Genomic DNA, 12,696 nt, shown 5'->3' on the forward strand with positions numbered 1-12,696 from the left:
GAGGTCCTAGTGTTGTTACTCTCGCGTGTAAATAAGGCACACCCAGGCTCTCCTCTGTGGGGTCACGTACTTTATTCGTCACTTGGGCAATCTCAAATGGCCGTCTTCTCCCTCCACCCCCGCCACTGATTCCAAGGCAACCTAAGAACTGGTGAGAAGTCTGTCCTTCTGCACCATATCATGGACCACAGTTGCCAGAGAGAAACCCCCAAACCAGGGACGGAGGAGCCTGGCAGTCACATCGTTACGGCCTTGCGGATCACACCGTGGCCAGGCAGACACTCCGGGGCAGGGCAGCCGCCGGCACGGGGCTCTCAGCCGTCCCACTGCAGATCTTCCCCAGGACTGCGCTCCCGGCCGGCGCCACGGCAGGCTGTGTGCCGACAGGCGCCCCTTCTTGGCGCACAGGGCCGCGACCAGCCGTCAGACACGTTTGATGCCAGCCCCTCGTCCCTTCAGACCGTGGTGGAACCAACCCAGTGCCCAGAGCGACAGGACCCCCTGATTGTGGTTCACGATAACACTGCTCTTCTGGGGAGACCTGTCCCTTAAACGATGGGGTCCCCAAACGTACAGGAGTCCTCGACAGCGAGGTTGTAATTGGCGCCCTGCCCATCTTTATAGGTGCTGGTCACGATCCTCATCCAGCCGTGCTCCCCCTGTGGGAAGAGGGACCACACGTTAGCTGTCCGCCCCCATCTCCCGTGGCTCCTGCCTTCCACACGCACGCCGACCCTCCGCCCTCACAGCCACAGGCCTGACGCCTGCTCGGCTGCTCCTGTCCCTGTGCGGGACCCCGACTCAGAAACACCTCCTGTGAAACAGTTTTACTCGGTTTAATATTTAACAAGCAGGGTGCCCGGCCCTATAAGCCAGAAGCAAATGAGTGTAGCCAGAATGCGGACTCTTCGGGCCAGCTGACCTGACAACCTACGAGCATCCCCGGCGTCTAGTCCTTTCATCAGGAATACGGACGGACCTTTCATCACCTCGACATTGATCACTCTCCCCCACTTCAGAGTAATGTATTTCCATGTCTCAAGCCGTTAATGGTTAATACTGGGTCTCAGAAATGAATATTCTGGCAATTAATTTATCTTCCCCAGACTTGCGGCCCAACTCAAAAGTATTTCTGAAAAAACTCTGCACTGTTAGTCAGGAGAGCCGAGACTGGCGGCAGAAAGGACAAGACGGTTGCAAAGCAACATTGGAGCTGAACTGAAAGTTCTAGAACAGCCACTCCGCAGCCAGGGCGGGGCCCCAGGAGACACTCGGCATGTCTGCAGACACTGTTGGTGGCGGGGGGACACACACGGGGAGGAGCCACTGGCGCCAGACGGCGACACACCGTGACCTCTAGGACGGTGACAGCCGCCCTCCCTGCCCCCGATGTCACCAGCGCTGCCCCTGGGCCGGCGTGAGCAGCCCCTCTGCTCGGGGCCATGGTTCTCGACCGGAAAGCCAGCAGAAGCTGGGGATTGGCGGGAGAGGGTATCAGCGAACATCTTACCCACGGCTCCCCCCACGAATTCCGGACAACCCAGTACTCCGTGCCGTCGCTGACGCCCCAGCCGACCACAGAAATGACGTGGTTTATGTAGGCCTGATCCTGGTACTCCGCGTAGATGCCTCCCGTGTAGTTCACCATCTTCTCCGTGGCCATGATACCGCAGCTGAGCGCAAGGCATTGAAGGGTTAGCACCTTGGTGGGGAGAACTTAGCCCCTGACAGACAGTCTTGGGGGGCCGCCTGGGACCGTGCGTGGGGACCATCCTGCCTGAACTCACGCTGTCCTCCCCTTGTGCGTGTGCGAGTGCGCCACCCCTGCTACCGTCCCGTGAGTGTCAGCTTTCCTGCAGACCGTGAAGCCGCGCCAGGAAAGGGGCCTCAGGGACCCGGCCGCAGCCCCCCCGCCCCCCCGCCCCCGCCTCTTTACCTGATGGGGCCGTTGGCATAGATTTCCGCCATCATCTTCTCCCTGCCGGAGAGGGAGCCGTAGTCGCCCACTTTCCAGAGCGTGTAGTTCTGGATGTAGTGGCACTCCTTGAATTCCGTGCACGTTCCACACTGGTTGAACTTGTTGCATTCTGGGGGGACAGCAGGCAAAGTCCGCATGAGGCCACTGTCGCAAAGACCCACGTCCCAACCCTCTCTCCACTTGGCCCATTTCTTCTTTTTAAGGTTTTACTTATTTGTCAGAGCAGAAGCAGGCAGAGGCAGAGAGAGAAGCAGGCTCCCCTCTAAGCAAGGAGTCTGACGTGGGACCCTTATCCCAGGACCCCGGGATCACGACCCAAGCCGAAGGCAGCTGCTCAACCAACTGAGCCAGCCAGGCGTCCCCGCCGATGTCACTAATAACAGCAATCATCTCGCCATCGAGGGCTGCCAAAGGGCTTTCCGTCCGGCTGTGAGACGGTTGTGAAGGTCCTTCCCCCCGCAGGAAAGACAGACACACAGCAATGGGCACCTAGTAGGCCCTCAAAAGTTAGCCTCCTTTCTTTTCTTTTAAAGGCCAAGAACGGGTCTTTTCACAAGACTCCATAGCTGAAAAGAGTGTAATTACTAGCTTTCAAGAAGATAATGGTATTGCTGCCTAATGAACAGGCCAATACATTTGGAGAAAAAAAAAATAAGCATTTTTCTTTTTTTTTTTTTAATGTAGGGAGGTATTAAGAATTAGGCTAAAAAGGGCAGGGGGCGCCTGGGTGGCTCAGTCAGTTAAGCGGCTGCCTTCGGCTCAGGTCATGATCTTGGTTCTCCGATTGAGCCCCGCATCAGGCTCTCTGCTCAGCAGGAAGCCTGCTTCTCCCTCTCCCTCAGTCTGCCGCTCTGCCTACTTGTGCTGTCTGTCAAATAAATAAATAAATAAGATCTTTAAGGAAAAAAAGGTGCGGGAGGCTCTGAGTTCTGTAAGACCACACCACCCCGGCATCATCCCAGGCCCTGGACATCCTCCGTCCCGCCTTTCTACCACTCTCGGGTTACTGACTTGTTACAATTTCCATCTGTCCCGAGGCCGCCCCCAGGACCTCAGACTCCTTGAGGACGAAGCTGCTGGTTTCATGTGTCCCCGGGACACCAAATGCGCTGTGCCCAATACAACTGGAAAGGGATGGCTGTGGCCACATTTGCCGAGACGGAGGCAGGACCGTGTACAGCCAACAGCCATTGGCTCAGTCGCACCTGGTCCTGTCGCATGGGCTGCAGGGGTCCCAGGCCGGATGAGACTGGTGCAGGTCAAGGCACGGCCCCAGGGACCACCTGATTCTCAATTCTGCAGAGACTCTCCCCTTCATCTGGCCTCTCCTTGCTTCTCTGACCCCCATGGTGTTTACCACTTCAATAAGACTCACCCAACCAGTCTGGGGGAATTCTTTCCGGCTGGCCAGTATGGGTCTAGAGGCAAGGCGGGGGCACCCCGTGGGTGTGTGTTGGTGCCCGGAGTCTGCTCGGGCACTGAGAGGGCATAGGGGGTTGTTGGAGCTCACCCTTTTGTAGGAGAGGGTGGGGATGAGGAGCCCCCCGAGCTCCTGGTTCCTCCGACAACGCTCTCGACGGCCGACGGGGCTCACCCCAGCTCTCCGCTCTGGCCAAGAGGGCACTCAGACAGGGACAGGTGACTTTACACTGCCAATTATGGGATTGGGGTTTGGACTTTCTTTCCTTTGGTTTCCAAGGGGAGCAGCCTAGAAGGACTGTGCCAACTCCCAAGACTCCAGGCCAGCTGGCTCTGCGGGCCCACACAGAACCCTCCGCTCCAAGTGCACCCACATGCGCACGGCCCGGGCCAGGGCGGCAGGCCGATACCGGGTTCCAGCCGCGCCCGCGTGCTTCCGTCTACCTAGCTGCTGGCCCGCCGTGCTCACCCACTCCTAGAAAATACTCTCGCCTTGACAAGGGCCCCTTTTGGGAAACCACCAAAACGCCAGCATGGTAGAACCCAAATGCCATGGCCGGTGCTGGCCACAAGGGGCACAAGGCTGGAAACACTCTCTCCAAGTCTTCGGCTGGACTTCCCAGCAAGGACTGCAAGCTCCGCGCCTGCCTGCTCTCCCTGCCCCACTGGCTCCCACCTCTATCCGGCCCTCCCCCCGCCCCCCAGCCCCACTTTCCCGGGGAGGAGGACGGGTGGGTCGGGCAGGGGCCTACCCTGGTCCTTAGCCTGGTAGTTGTTGCAGGTCTCGTCCGGGATGCCGTGCTCGTGGGCGTACCTCCACACCGGCAGGTCGTTGCCCCCCTCGCAGGAGCCCGCCTTGGCGCAGTCGAGGACGTGCTGCACGGACAGCAGGGTGGAGGGCCACGCCCCCTTTCTCTTGATGTTGATCCGATCTGCGAGGGCAGCAACCGCGCCTGGTCAGCACGCCCGTCCCCCTGCCCGCCTGGCTGGGGCTCTGACCCAGGCTCAGGAGTCCCGGCGCGCCACGGGTCCCTCCAGGCACAGGTATGTCTGCCCACCCTGCCTGCCTGGCTGCCACGAGGGCAGGGCTGGGTCTATCTGTCCAGCTGCACGTGCCCAGGAAGCACCCGCAGAAGGGCCAGCGGGACGAGAGCTGCGGGCGCAAAGACCAAACCAAACACAGGACAGTCCTGGCTCCTGGGGCGCTCCCCACACCAGCAGCATCCCCCACCCCCGACTCGCCCACGTCCTGGCGGGGGGTGCTCCGTGGCTCCACTCCTGCTTCTCCGACCAGCCCTCCCTCCACACGCAGCCCAGCCTTCTGGAACATCCCAGCAATCCCAGCAAGGCCCCTACCACCGCTGCACCTTCCTCCCTGTCTCCTGGCCGCTCCTTGGCCTAGACAGCCCCTTCCTGTAGACACCCCCTTGCTGGCTGCAGGTCGCCAGCTCCGCGCCCCCCACCCCCTCACCTCCCCAGCCCTCCCCAGCTGTGCTGACACCATGTCACCTGCTAACCCCTGCCGGAGTCCCCCGTGTTCCTCTCCTGCAGCGCCCGGTCCCAGCCACAGCTCCCGTGGCTCCGGCAGGTGCCCAATATGTATCAGTGGCCCCACTGAGGGCCCTGGCTGCTGACCCCCTCCCCCGGAGGTGGCTTCCGTGGCAGCTTCCCCAAGGGAGGGTCTCCACGCTCACTCCCTACTCTGCGCAAGGCTGGCACCAGCCCCTTCTCCCACAGCCATCTCCAAGGGGCCGGGTCTCCTTACACACTGTGGCCACACAGGGGTGCCCCCCCATCCTGGGAGCTGCTTGCTGAGGTGCTGACCGCAGGACCCTGCTCCTGGCTCTCTCAGGGGCCCACAGAGACCCCTCTCACCTCGCCCAGCCCCTCACCCCCAAACTTCACTGAAAAACTCAAAGACGGGCCCCTCCTCCCTCTGCCAGCCAACGGGCTTTCTGGGTCCCCACCCCACCTCCTGGGACGACAGGTGTCCTGATCCTGCCCCCAACCCTAGGCCCACGTGGACCCAGGTCTCCGTCTCCCACATCAGCACCTGCACACGCGTGCGGACCTGCCAGCCTCGAAACAGCTGCGAAGAGCCTCTGCACCTCCCTCATGCACCTGCGTCCCGACACGGAGGTGTCCGCTGCGTAGTGAGGCTCCTGACAGCACCCCGGCTCTCCGTTCCCAGCCCCGTTCTCCCTGACGCGAGGCCCACCTCACTGGCCTCCCCTCTCCCCCCATGATGCTGCCGGTGCCGACCCCTGCTTCCCCAGCCAGGGCTCCTCCGCCCGCCCCCACCCAAGAAGCGGGGGGCCGTGGGGCCACTCCATCCCCCGGAAGCACGTCCTGCTCTGGGCTCCCGGGGCACATCTGCCCTCGGATGCCCCATGCCTCCGGGGAGCCCACTCCGCACCCTGTGCTGGCCTCCCCGTCCATGCCTGAATCACGTATCCAATCCCTGCCCCACCCGGCCACCGAGCTCCTTACGTGGCCCGACCACAAAGGAAGCCCCTCCGCACCCGTCCCGTGCCGCTTCGCTCTGCCACGCACGAGGCCGTTCCCCACGCCGGCACCCAGCGCCCAGTGAGACCGCCAGAGCCTCGAGGCACAGGGGTCCCAACACTGGATAGGGGCCAGCATCCGGGGGCTCTCGTAGGTCAGGTGAGCATTCTGGGTTTTACCTGCCCGAAATCTCAGAGGGTTCCAAGCGGAACAGAAGCGCACTCCGACCTGGGGTTCAGCAGGCTGCGTCCAGCGGAGGGGACGGTGGGGGGCAAGGGAGCGAGTGGAGCAGGCAGGGCGGGGCCAGGTGCGGGAGCCAGGGCTCCAGAGTGGGGGTGCAGCGATGGGGCTGCAGAACACACTTGGAAGGTACAGCTGACACGGTCTGGCCCCGGATTGCCTCAGGGGCAAGGCGAGGCTTCTGTGTGGGTCCTGAGAAGGCTCGGGTCCTGACTCGCTGCACCCGGTGAGGGTGGAAGCCTGGGCTTGGAGGAGTCAGGTGTCGGAGCAGAGGGAGAGCGGGCAGCTGGTGTAAAGGCGGGGTGCCCCGACGGCCAAGTCCAGGGGACCCTGATGCGCGGAAGTACCACTAAGAGGACGAGGAGTGGGCGTAGCGATGGGGGACAGCCCGGAGGCAGGAGGAGACCGCGGTGCGGGGAGAAAGGGCCGAGAAAGCGTGTCACAGATGGATGATCAAGCACAGGAGCTGAGGCCGAGGCCTGCCGGGGGACCACAGCCCTGTCCGCGGGGCGGCCCCGCAGGTGATCTGGGTGGGACGGTGCCCGCAGAGTGGGAGGGGGAGCAAGGCTGGAGTGGGCTCAAGGAGGGAAGAAGGGGCTGCAGCTGTCCTCCCAGAAGCCCAGACTGGCCGGAGGGGGCCGCGGCTGGAGGGGGCACAGGCTCGAAGCCCCCCGCACACTCGTTCACAGTGAAGCCCGGGGCCCAGCACAGGGCATGGGGCTTGGGGTTTGGGTGCCGGACACCCGGGGACAGGACGGAAGGCAGGCGGGGAGCAGCTGCGTCAGGTGGCAGCTGGGCCACTGCCCGTGGAAGTCCCCTCTCGGGGGCTTCTTTTTTCTCAGGGAAAGAGGAAGCAGGGCCCTGCTGCCCGGGGAGAAAGTTAGAGGTTCGAGGAGAAAGAGGAGAGAAGCAGTTGTCTGCCCAAGAGAGAGTCCATTCCAGAAACGCGGGAGGGCTGACCATCCAGAAAGGGAACCAGGTCTGGGCCCACCCCCGTGACCTTCTTGTTCTCTCCCTCCCTCCCCCACCCTTAAGGGATGCCACAAAGGCCCTCTTTCAGTTCCTCACTGTGAGCGCCATGCCTGGCCCAGCCTGTGCCCTGACCCTCTGCCTCAAGGCTTGCCACACCCCGTCAGCCCGCCGGGCCCAAGGTCTCCCAGCGGCTCCGGTGGTTCAGCCTCTGACTCCACACCCGTCAGGGACCCCGGTCCATCTGCATTTCAGGCAGCCGGCCTCCCCAGCCTCCCTCAAGGGCTCTCACACCATAAAATGGGGGCCTCAGCCTTTCTGCCCCCTTCCTCCTCCTTCCCGAAGGATCAGAAGTACGCCCCAGCCCCCTGGGGTCTGCTTACCAGTCCCCAAGGGGAGACCCCACTGGGCACCCCAGCTACAGCTGGCCACTCCTGGAGTCCAGACCCCACCCTCTGCTCCACCTAAAGACAGTCCAGAAGAGGTCCTGGCCCAAAGTCCAGCCTCCTGGGTTACACCTCCCAACGTGGCCGAGTCTCCTGACCCCCTGGCCAGGGACCTCAGCTCCGCCGTCGTCTGCAAAATGGGAAGAGTCACAGGGCAGCTCAGAGGCTTCTACAGAGACACCCTGTTCTTAACCCACTTCACGTGACGACACCAGGCCTGCCCAGTGAGCTACCCCCCCGGGAGGAGGCAGCGGGCCCCTGCCCTCCTGGGGCCAGATTCCCTATCAGTCCCTTCTGCACTGCGCAGCTGGTGCCACTGCAGGCTGCGGGACCCCTGGGCGCCCACTGGAGATGGCAGAGCCCCTCCCATATGCTACCAGGCCGGCTTGGGACTGATCGGAGGCCCGAGGCTGGGTGACGTCTCTCCTCCCTCTTCTCCCAAGGCCTCCCCTCACTGTGGCCAGACGGCTCAGGGCCAGATGAGAAGACAGCCAGCCTTGCTCAGTATCCCACGCCCAGGCCGGCCTGCAGCTCACATATTAACCGCTGCTGGAAAGCTTTCACTTCCTTGAGCGCATCCCTGGCGGGGTGGGGGTGACTGAGTCTGCATTCCTGTTTTGATCCCAAATGCGGGGTGGAGGGGGACAGAAAAGGCACCCACGAGCCACGTTATCACCAGGCTGCAGGTCCCAAGCAGGCCCACCCTGTGTGATGGAAACACGATCCAGCTTGTACCCGTCACTCTGGCCATCCCTGCCTGGGGAGGAGCGGCAGGGGGCACAGGTCAGCTCCGCGAGGCCTGAGCGGCTCAGACACCTCCCACCGCACGCCCAGTCCGGGCACAGAAACTCCCCGCACAGAATCCCAGCCGCTGAGCTCCCGGGCAGCACAGGAGGCCGTCGGGCCGGCCTCGGTGGCTCACAGTCAGGAGGGGCTGCGGACCCCAGCCTACCCGCCATGGCGCTGGTGCTGCCGTGGGCCCAGCAGGAGCCACAGTACTGGGGGATATGCTGGTTCCTGGTGGCGCTGGCGTAGTTGACTCCGTTCACGTTGCGCCAGTCCCAGCTCTTGGGCAGGTCGGACGGGGACAGGTACTCGTGGGGCCGGGGGTAGGTCCTGCAGAGAGATCAGCGCCAACACAATCAGTGCCCACCCCTTCCCCCAATACGAGGGCGGGGGATGAGCGCGGCACCCGGTGAGCCCAGCTCCATGGGAGACGCCCCCCGGATGTGAAGGAGGCAGGGCACCCCCAAATGCAGAGCCACACTTCTCCCCCAGCAACGCCCCAAAGGCCCAGGCCAGGCTGGTCCAACCCCGCGAAGGTAGAGAGAGAGAGTGCCCCCCTACACAGCGGCCCGATTTGACCCTCAAAGGTCAAGGGAGGCAGAGCGCCAGGCTCCTGGAGCCCCGGGGAGGCGGCAGGGTCCCCAGGAGTCCCCCGTGGGGCCGGCCCGCCCGCAGCCCACCTGCGCTCCAGCCCCGACAGCTGGTCCCCCCGCAGGGGCAGGCGGCAGCCCCGGCCCGGGCGGAAGTAGGGCCCGGCCCGCGCGGCGGCCAGCGGCACGAGCAGCACCAGCAGCAGCGGCCCGGACGGCGCCATGGCTCCCCGCCCGCCGGCCTCGCGCTGCGCCCGCCCCGCCCCGCCCGGGCCTTAAGGTGGCCGCGCCCGGTGACCCACCCCCGGGGCGGGGCCGGACGCGGGCCGCGACCCTGACCCCGCCCGCCGCCCGCGCGGTGCACCTGCGGGCCCGCCGCCCCACCCTGGAGGCCCCCGGCCCCTGGCCTGGCTTTTTGGGCCCCATTTCCCCAAGGCCCAGGCGCTTCCTGGAGGGGGGCTCACCCTCCGCAGCGCGGGAAGGGGGGACCCGTCTAGAAAAGGCCGCTCAGGGAGGATTTCACGTGGCTCGTAAATCCTTGTTTCTACATTCCGACCCCCAAAGATGCTTGAAAAGCTTTCTCGCTAACAAAATACGTCATGGGCAAAAGGGGAACCAAAAGCAGAAGTGGGTCCCCCAGGCCTTGGTCTTATGACTCGACAGTGTCTCCCTCCCTCCCTCTCGCTCCTCGTGAGGGCGGTCACCCGAGCAGGCCGGGCACAGCCTCCTTCCTCTGGGAAGGCAAGGTCCAGGCATTGGGTTCCAGGGGCCTCCCGAGCGTGGCCTGGCCCGGCTCTCCACTGAGTGAATGGGCATTTGCCTTCCTGCGGCCCCTCCTCTGCCTGCGCCAAGCTGGCGATGGGGAACGGGAAGGCTCCCCGCCGTGGGCTCCCCGCCGTTTCCGTGAGCCCCCTGGGGAGGGCTGCGGAGGCCCCGGGACCCCAGCAGTGCCGAGAGGCCGGTCTGGCAAGTACCTGGCCCCGCTTCACCAGTCCAGAAATGTAGTTCCTGCTCCTGAGGGGCCAAGGAAACACTCAAGTTTGAGCTGGGCGTGGGGGCGGGGGGCGGGGTGAGGTGGGGGGCAGTAAAGCCAGACCTGCAGAGGTGGGTTTGCCCCATCAGGTGCCCCGGGCCTGGCCTCAGAGCCCTTTGGTCCGCTCTGCGTGTGAGACATATGCAGACTTCCCCTTCCACATCAGGTCAACTAAGGTGAGTCAGGTCACCCAGGCGGGGAAGGAAGCCATGGCTGACCCTCTCATGTCCCCTGGGGGGGGTCTCCCTGAAAGGGAGACTTCTGGTCCCCGCTGAAGAAGCCGCTAAAAGCCATCATTGCTTGAGAACAGAGTGGTGACAAATGGTGACGAATGTTGTTGCTGAGCCTCCTGGCCCCCCAGACTGTCAGGGTCCAGACGGTGCAAAGGCCAGTCACGTGTTCTACAACAAGGCGAGCAGAGGGACGGGAAGGCTCACTCAGCACTTCCCCTCCGAAGGCTGGGCTGTGAGGTCCGAGGCCACATCCCTAATATTGGGGAGAAACATGCTGACTTACAAGTTTTTCCACCACAGGGGCCGAGGGCGGGTCACCTGACGGCCACTCCGGCATGAAGAGCGTTCAGAGCTGAAGGCAGTTGACACCCTGCGGGCTCAAGAGAGACTCTGCCCCTCCCCCAACGCCACAGAAGGAGCTAAATCAGGCCTTTCCCAGAGTGAGGGTTATTAGCGGAGATCAACTTTATCTGAACGACCCATCTGTGGGGCAGGAGAGACGTCTAGTGACCAGACACCTGCTCTTCTTAGCGCCCTGTCGTCGTCTCAAGTGCCGGACCCCTGTCCCCTTCCCCTGCATTAGGATGTTCCATTTGCCTTTGAATGGGGACAGGAATTCTCGCCCCCCCACCCTGGACACAACTCCCACAGCCACTGGGAGAACCGGCTGTTCTGAAGATGCCCTGGGCGCCCCCCACCCCAGCCCTGCACTCAGAAGGCCCAGGCTCAGCACCGACGCTGGCCCGCCCCAGGCCCACAGTCTCAGCTTGCTCCAGGCCCTGCACATTCTTTGCTGGGCTTGACTGATCCCTAGGCCTCTGCGGCCTGGAGTCAGACAGCGGGGTGGTCTTTAAAGGTTCCCTGACCCAGTACCAGCAGTACCAGCATGAGACGTGGGTCCCCTCCCCTCGCCCCCGAATACCCAGCAATTCTCAGATACTAGCTGGCGGGCGGACATTTCAGCGCAGTCCAGACCGTCCGGCTCCGGACCCCACAGCGCCATCCTGCAAGACTGCCCCACATCAGAGGCCGGTTGTGAGCCCCAGGTTGTCACCTGTGACCGATCCATTACAGGCTGGGGGTTCCAAAGACCCCCTCCTTACATTCAGTTAATTTGCCAGAGCGGCTCACAGAACTCAGGGAGCTACTCACACCTACCGGAGTACGAAAGGGTAAGAATCAACAGCCGCTGACCTAAGGGGAGGAAGGGGGAAGGGTGTGGGGCCTCGAGGCCCTTTCCAGGGTCCCCTCCCCTCCTCAGAGGAGGTTGAGGGGTTAAAGGGACCAGAAATTGTAACCCACTAACCACACAATGGGCCCTCTGGGTTCCCAGCACCCGCCTCGGGTGGGTACAAAGTAGCTCTGTTAATATAACAACAGCCCCTTTGGGACACCCTGGGGGCTCAGACTCTTGATCTGAGCTCAGGTCTTAATCTCAGGGTCATGAGTTCAAGCCCCAGACTGGGCTCCGTGCTCCATGTGGAGCCTGCTTAAGAAGAAAGCAAACGGGCACCTGGGTGGCTCAGTCATTGAGCGGCTGCCTTTGGCTCAGGTCATGGTCCTCGGATCCAGGGATGGAGCCCAACATCGGGCTCCCTGCTCTGCGGGAAGCCTGTTTCTCCCTCTCCCACTCCCCCTGCTTGTGTTCCCTCTCTCGCTGTGTCTCTCTCTCTGTCAAATAAATACACAAAATCTTAAAAAAAAAACCACTAACCAACCAACAAAACACCCAAACCCCATCTCCCCATCTTTATTGCCCTTAACCACTTTAAAAATTCCAAGGGTTTAGGGACTTGCGAGCCATAAACTGTGGACAAAGACCAAATATGTATGAGAAATATATTGTGCTCATCTGAATGACCAAAGAAACATTTCTTATAAATCACAACATGGCAGGTAAGAAGGTCAGGTCAACCCTTGAACAGGCAGGTGACGGGGAGGCGGGGATGTTCTCAGACTGATAACATGTGGGACCTCCGGAGCCCACCAGCGGTGGCTTACCAGGATCTTCCTGACACAAGCAACTCACACCCAGGAAATGATGGAAAACAGGGCACCGGGCACCGGGAGGGGAAGGGAGTCCGGACTTTGAAAACCACAACTTTCAAGGCGAGAAGGAAGTGGGGTCTGATGTGATCACTCGGCGTCCGCAGCCCCTTGACGGCCCAGACCCAAGGACCACAGGCTCTTTCTCCCTCTGAATTTGGCTGTGGTCCGTGGGAGCCTGTTGGCCTAGCTGACCGCTCTCGGATTAGGCTGGCCGCGTCCCTTCGGAGGTTACGGGCACAGGGGGTGGATTCCTTTCAGCAGAGGTTCCCAAAAGTATTCCGTCGAGGGGATGACCGTGGACACAACCCAACCCAAGTTTCGGCCCTTCAGACGCACCGAGGGCTGGCGGCCCAGCGCGCATGGCCCTGTGGCCCGAGTAAGGTCTCGTAGGCAAACTTACAAGGTTCCTGGGGACCACGAGGAAGGAAGGACGTGCCAGGGAACCTGC

The 12,696-nt window shown here is 62.5% G+C and overlaps 1 protein-coding gene across 1 annotated transcript; it reads right to left on the bottom strand.

Annotated features, from left to right (window-relative positions):
* Positions 1 to 53: 53 nt before the first annotated feature.
* On the bottom strand, positions 54 to 9,194 carry CTSZ (cathepsin Z). Its single transcript, XM_045980732.1, has 6 exons — positions 9,024 to 9,194; positions 8,510 to 8,673; positions 4,150 to 4,329; positions 1,937 to 2,087; positions 1,511 to 1,673; positions 54 to 659 (listed from the first exon to the last, which is right to left on the bottom strand). Exons 1-6 carry the CDS (start codon positions 9,155 to 9,157, stop codon positions 549 to 551), a joined length of 903 nt encoding a protein of 300 aa, XP_045836688.1. The 5' UTR covers positions 9,158 to 9,194; the 3' UTR covers positions 54 to 548.
* Between the last annotated feature and the right edge of the window lie 3,502 nt (positions 9,195 to 12,696).

This window comes from Meles meles, chromosome 16 (genome assembly GCF_922984935.1).
Source record: "Meles meles chromosome 16, mMelMel3.1 paternal haplotype, whole genome shotgun sequence".
Classification (NCBI taxonomy): domain Eukaryota; kingdom Metazoa; phylum Chordata; class Mammalia; order Carnivora; family Mustelidae; genus Meles; species Meles meles.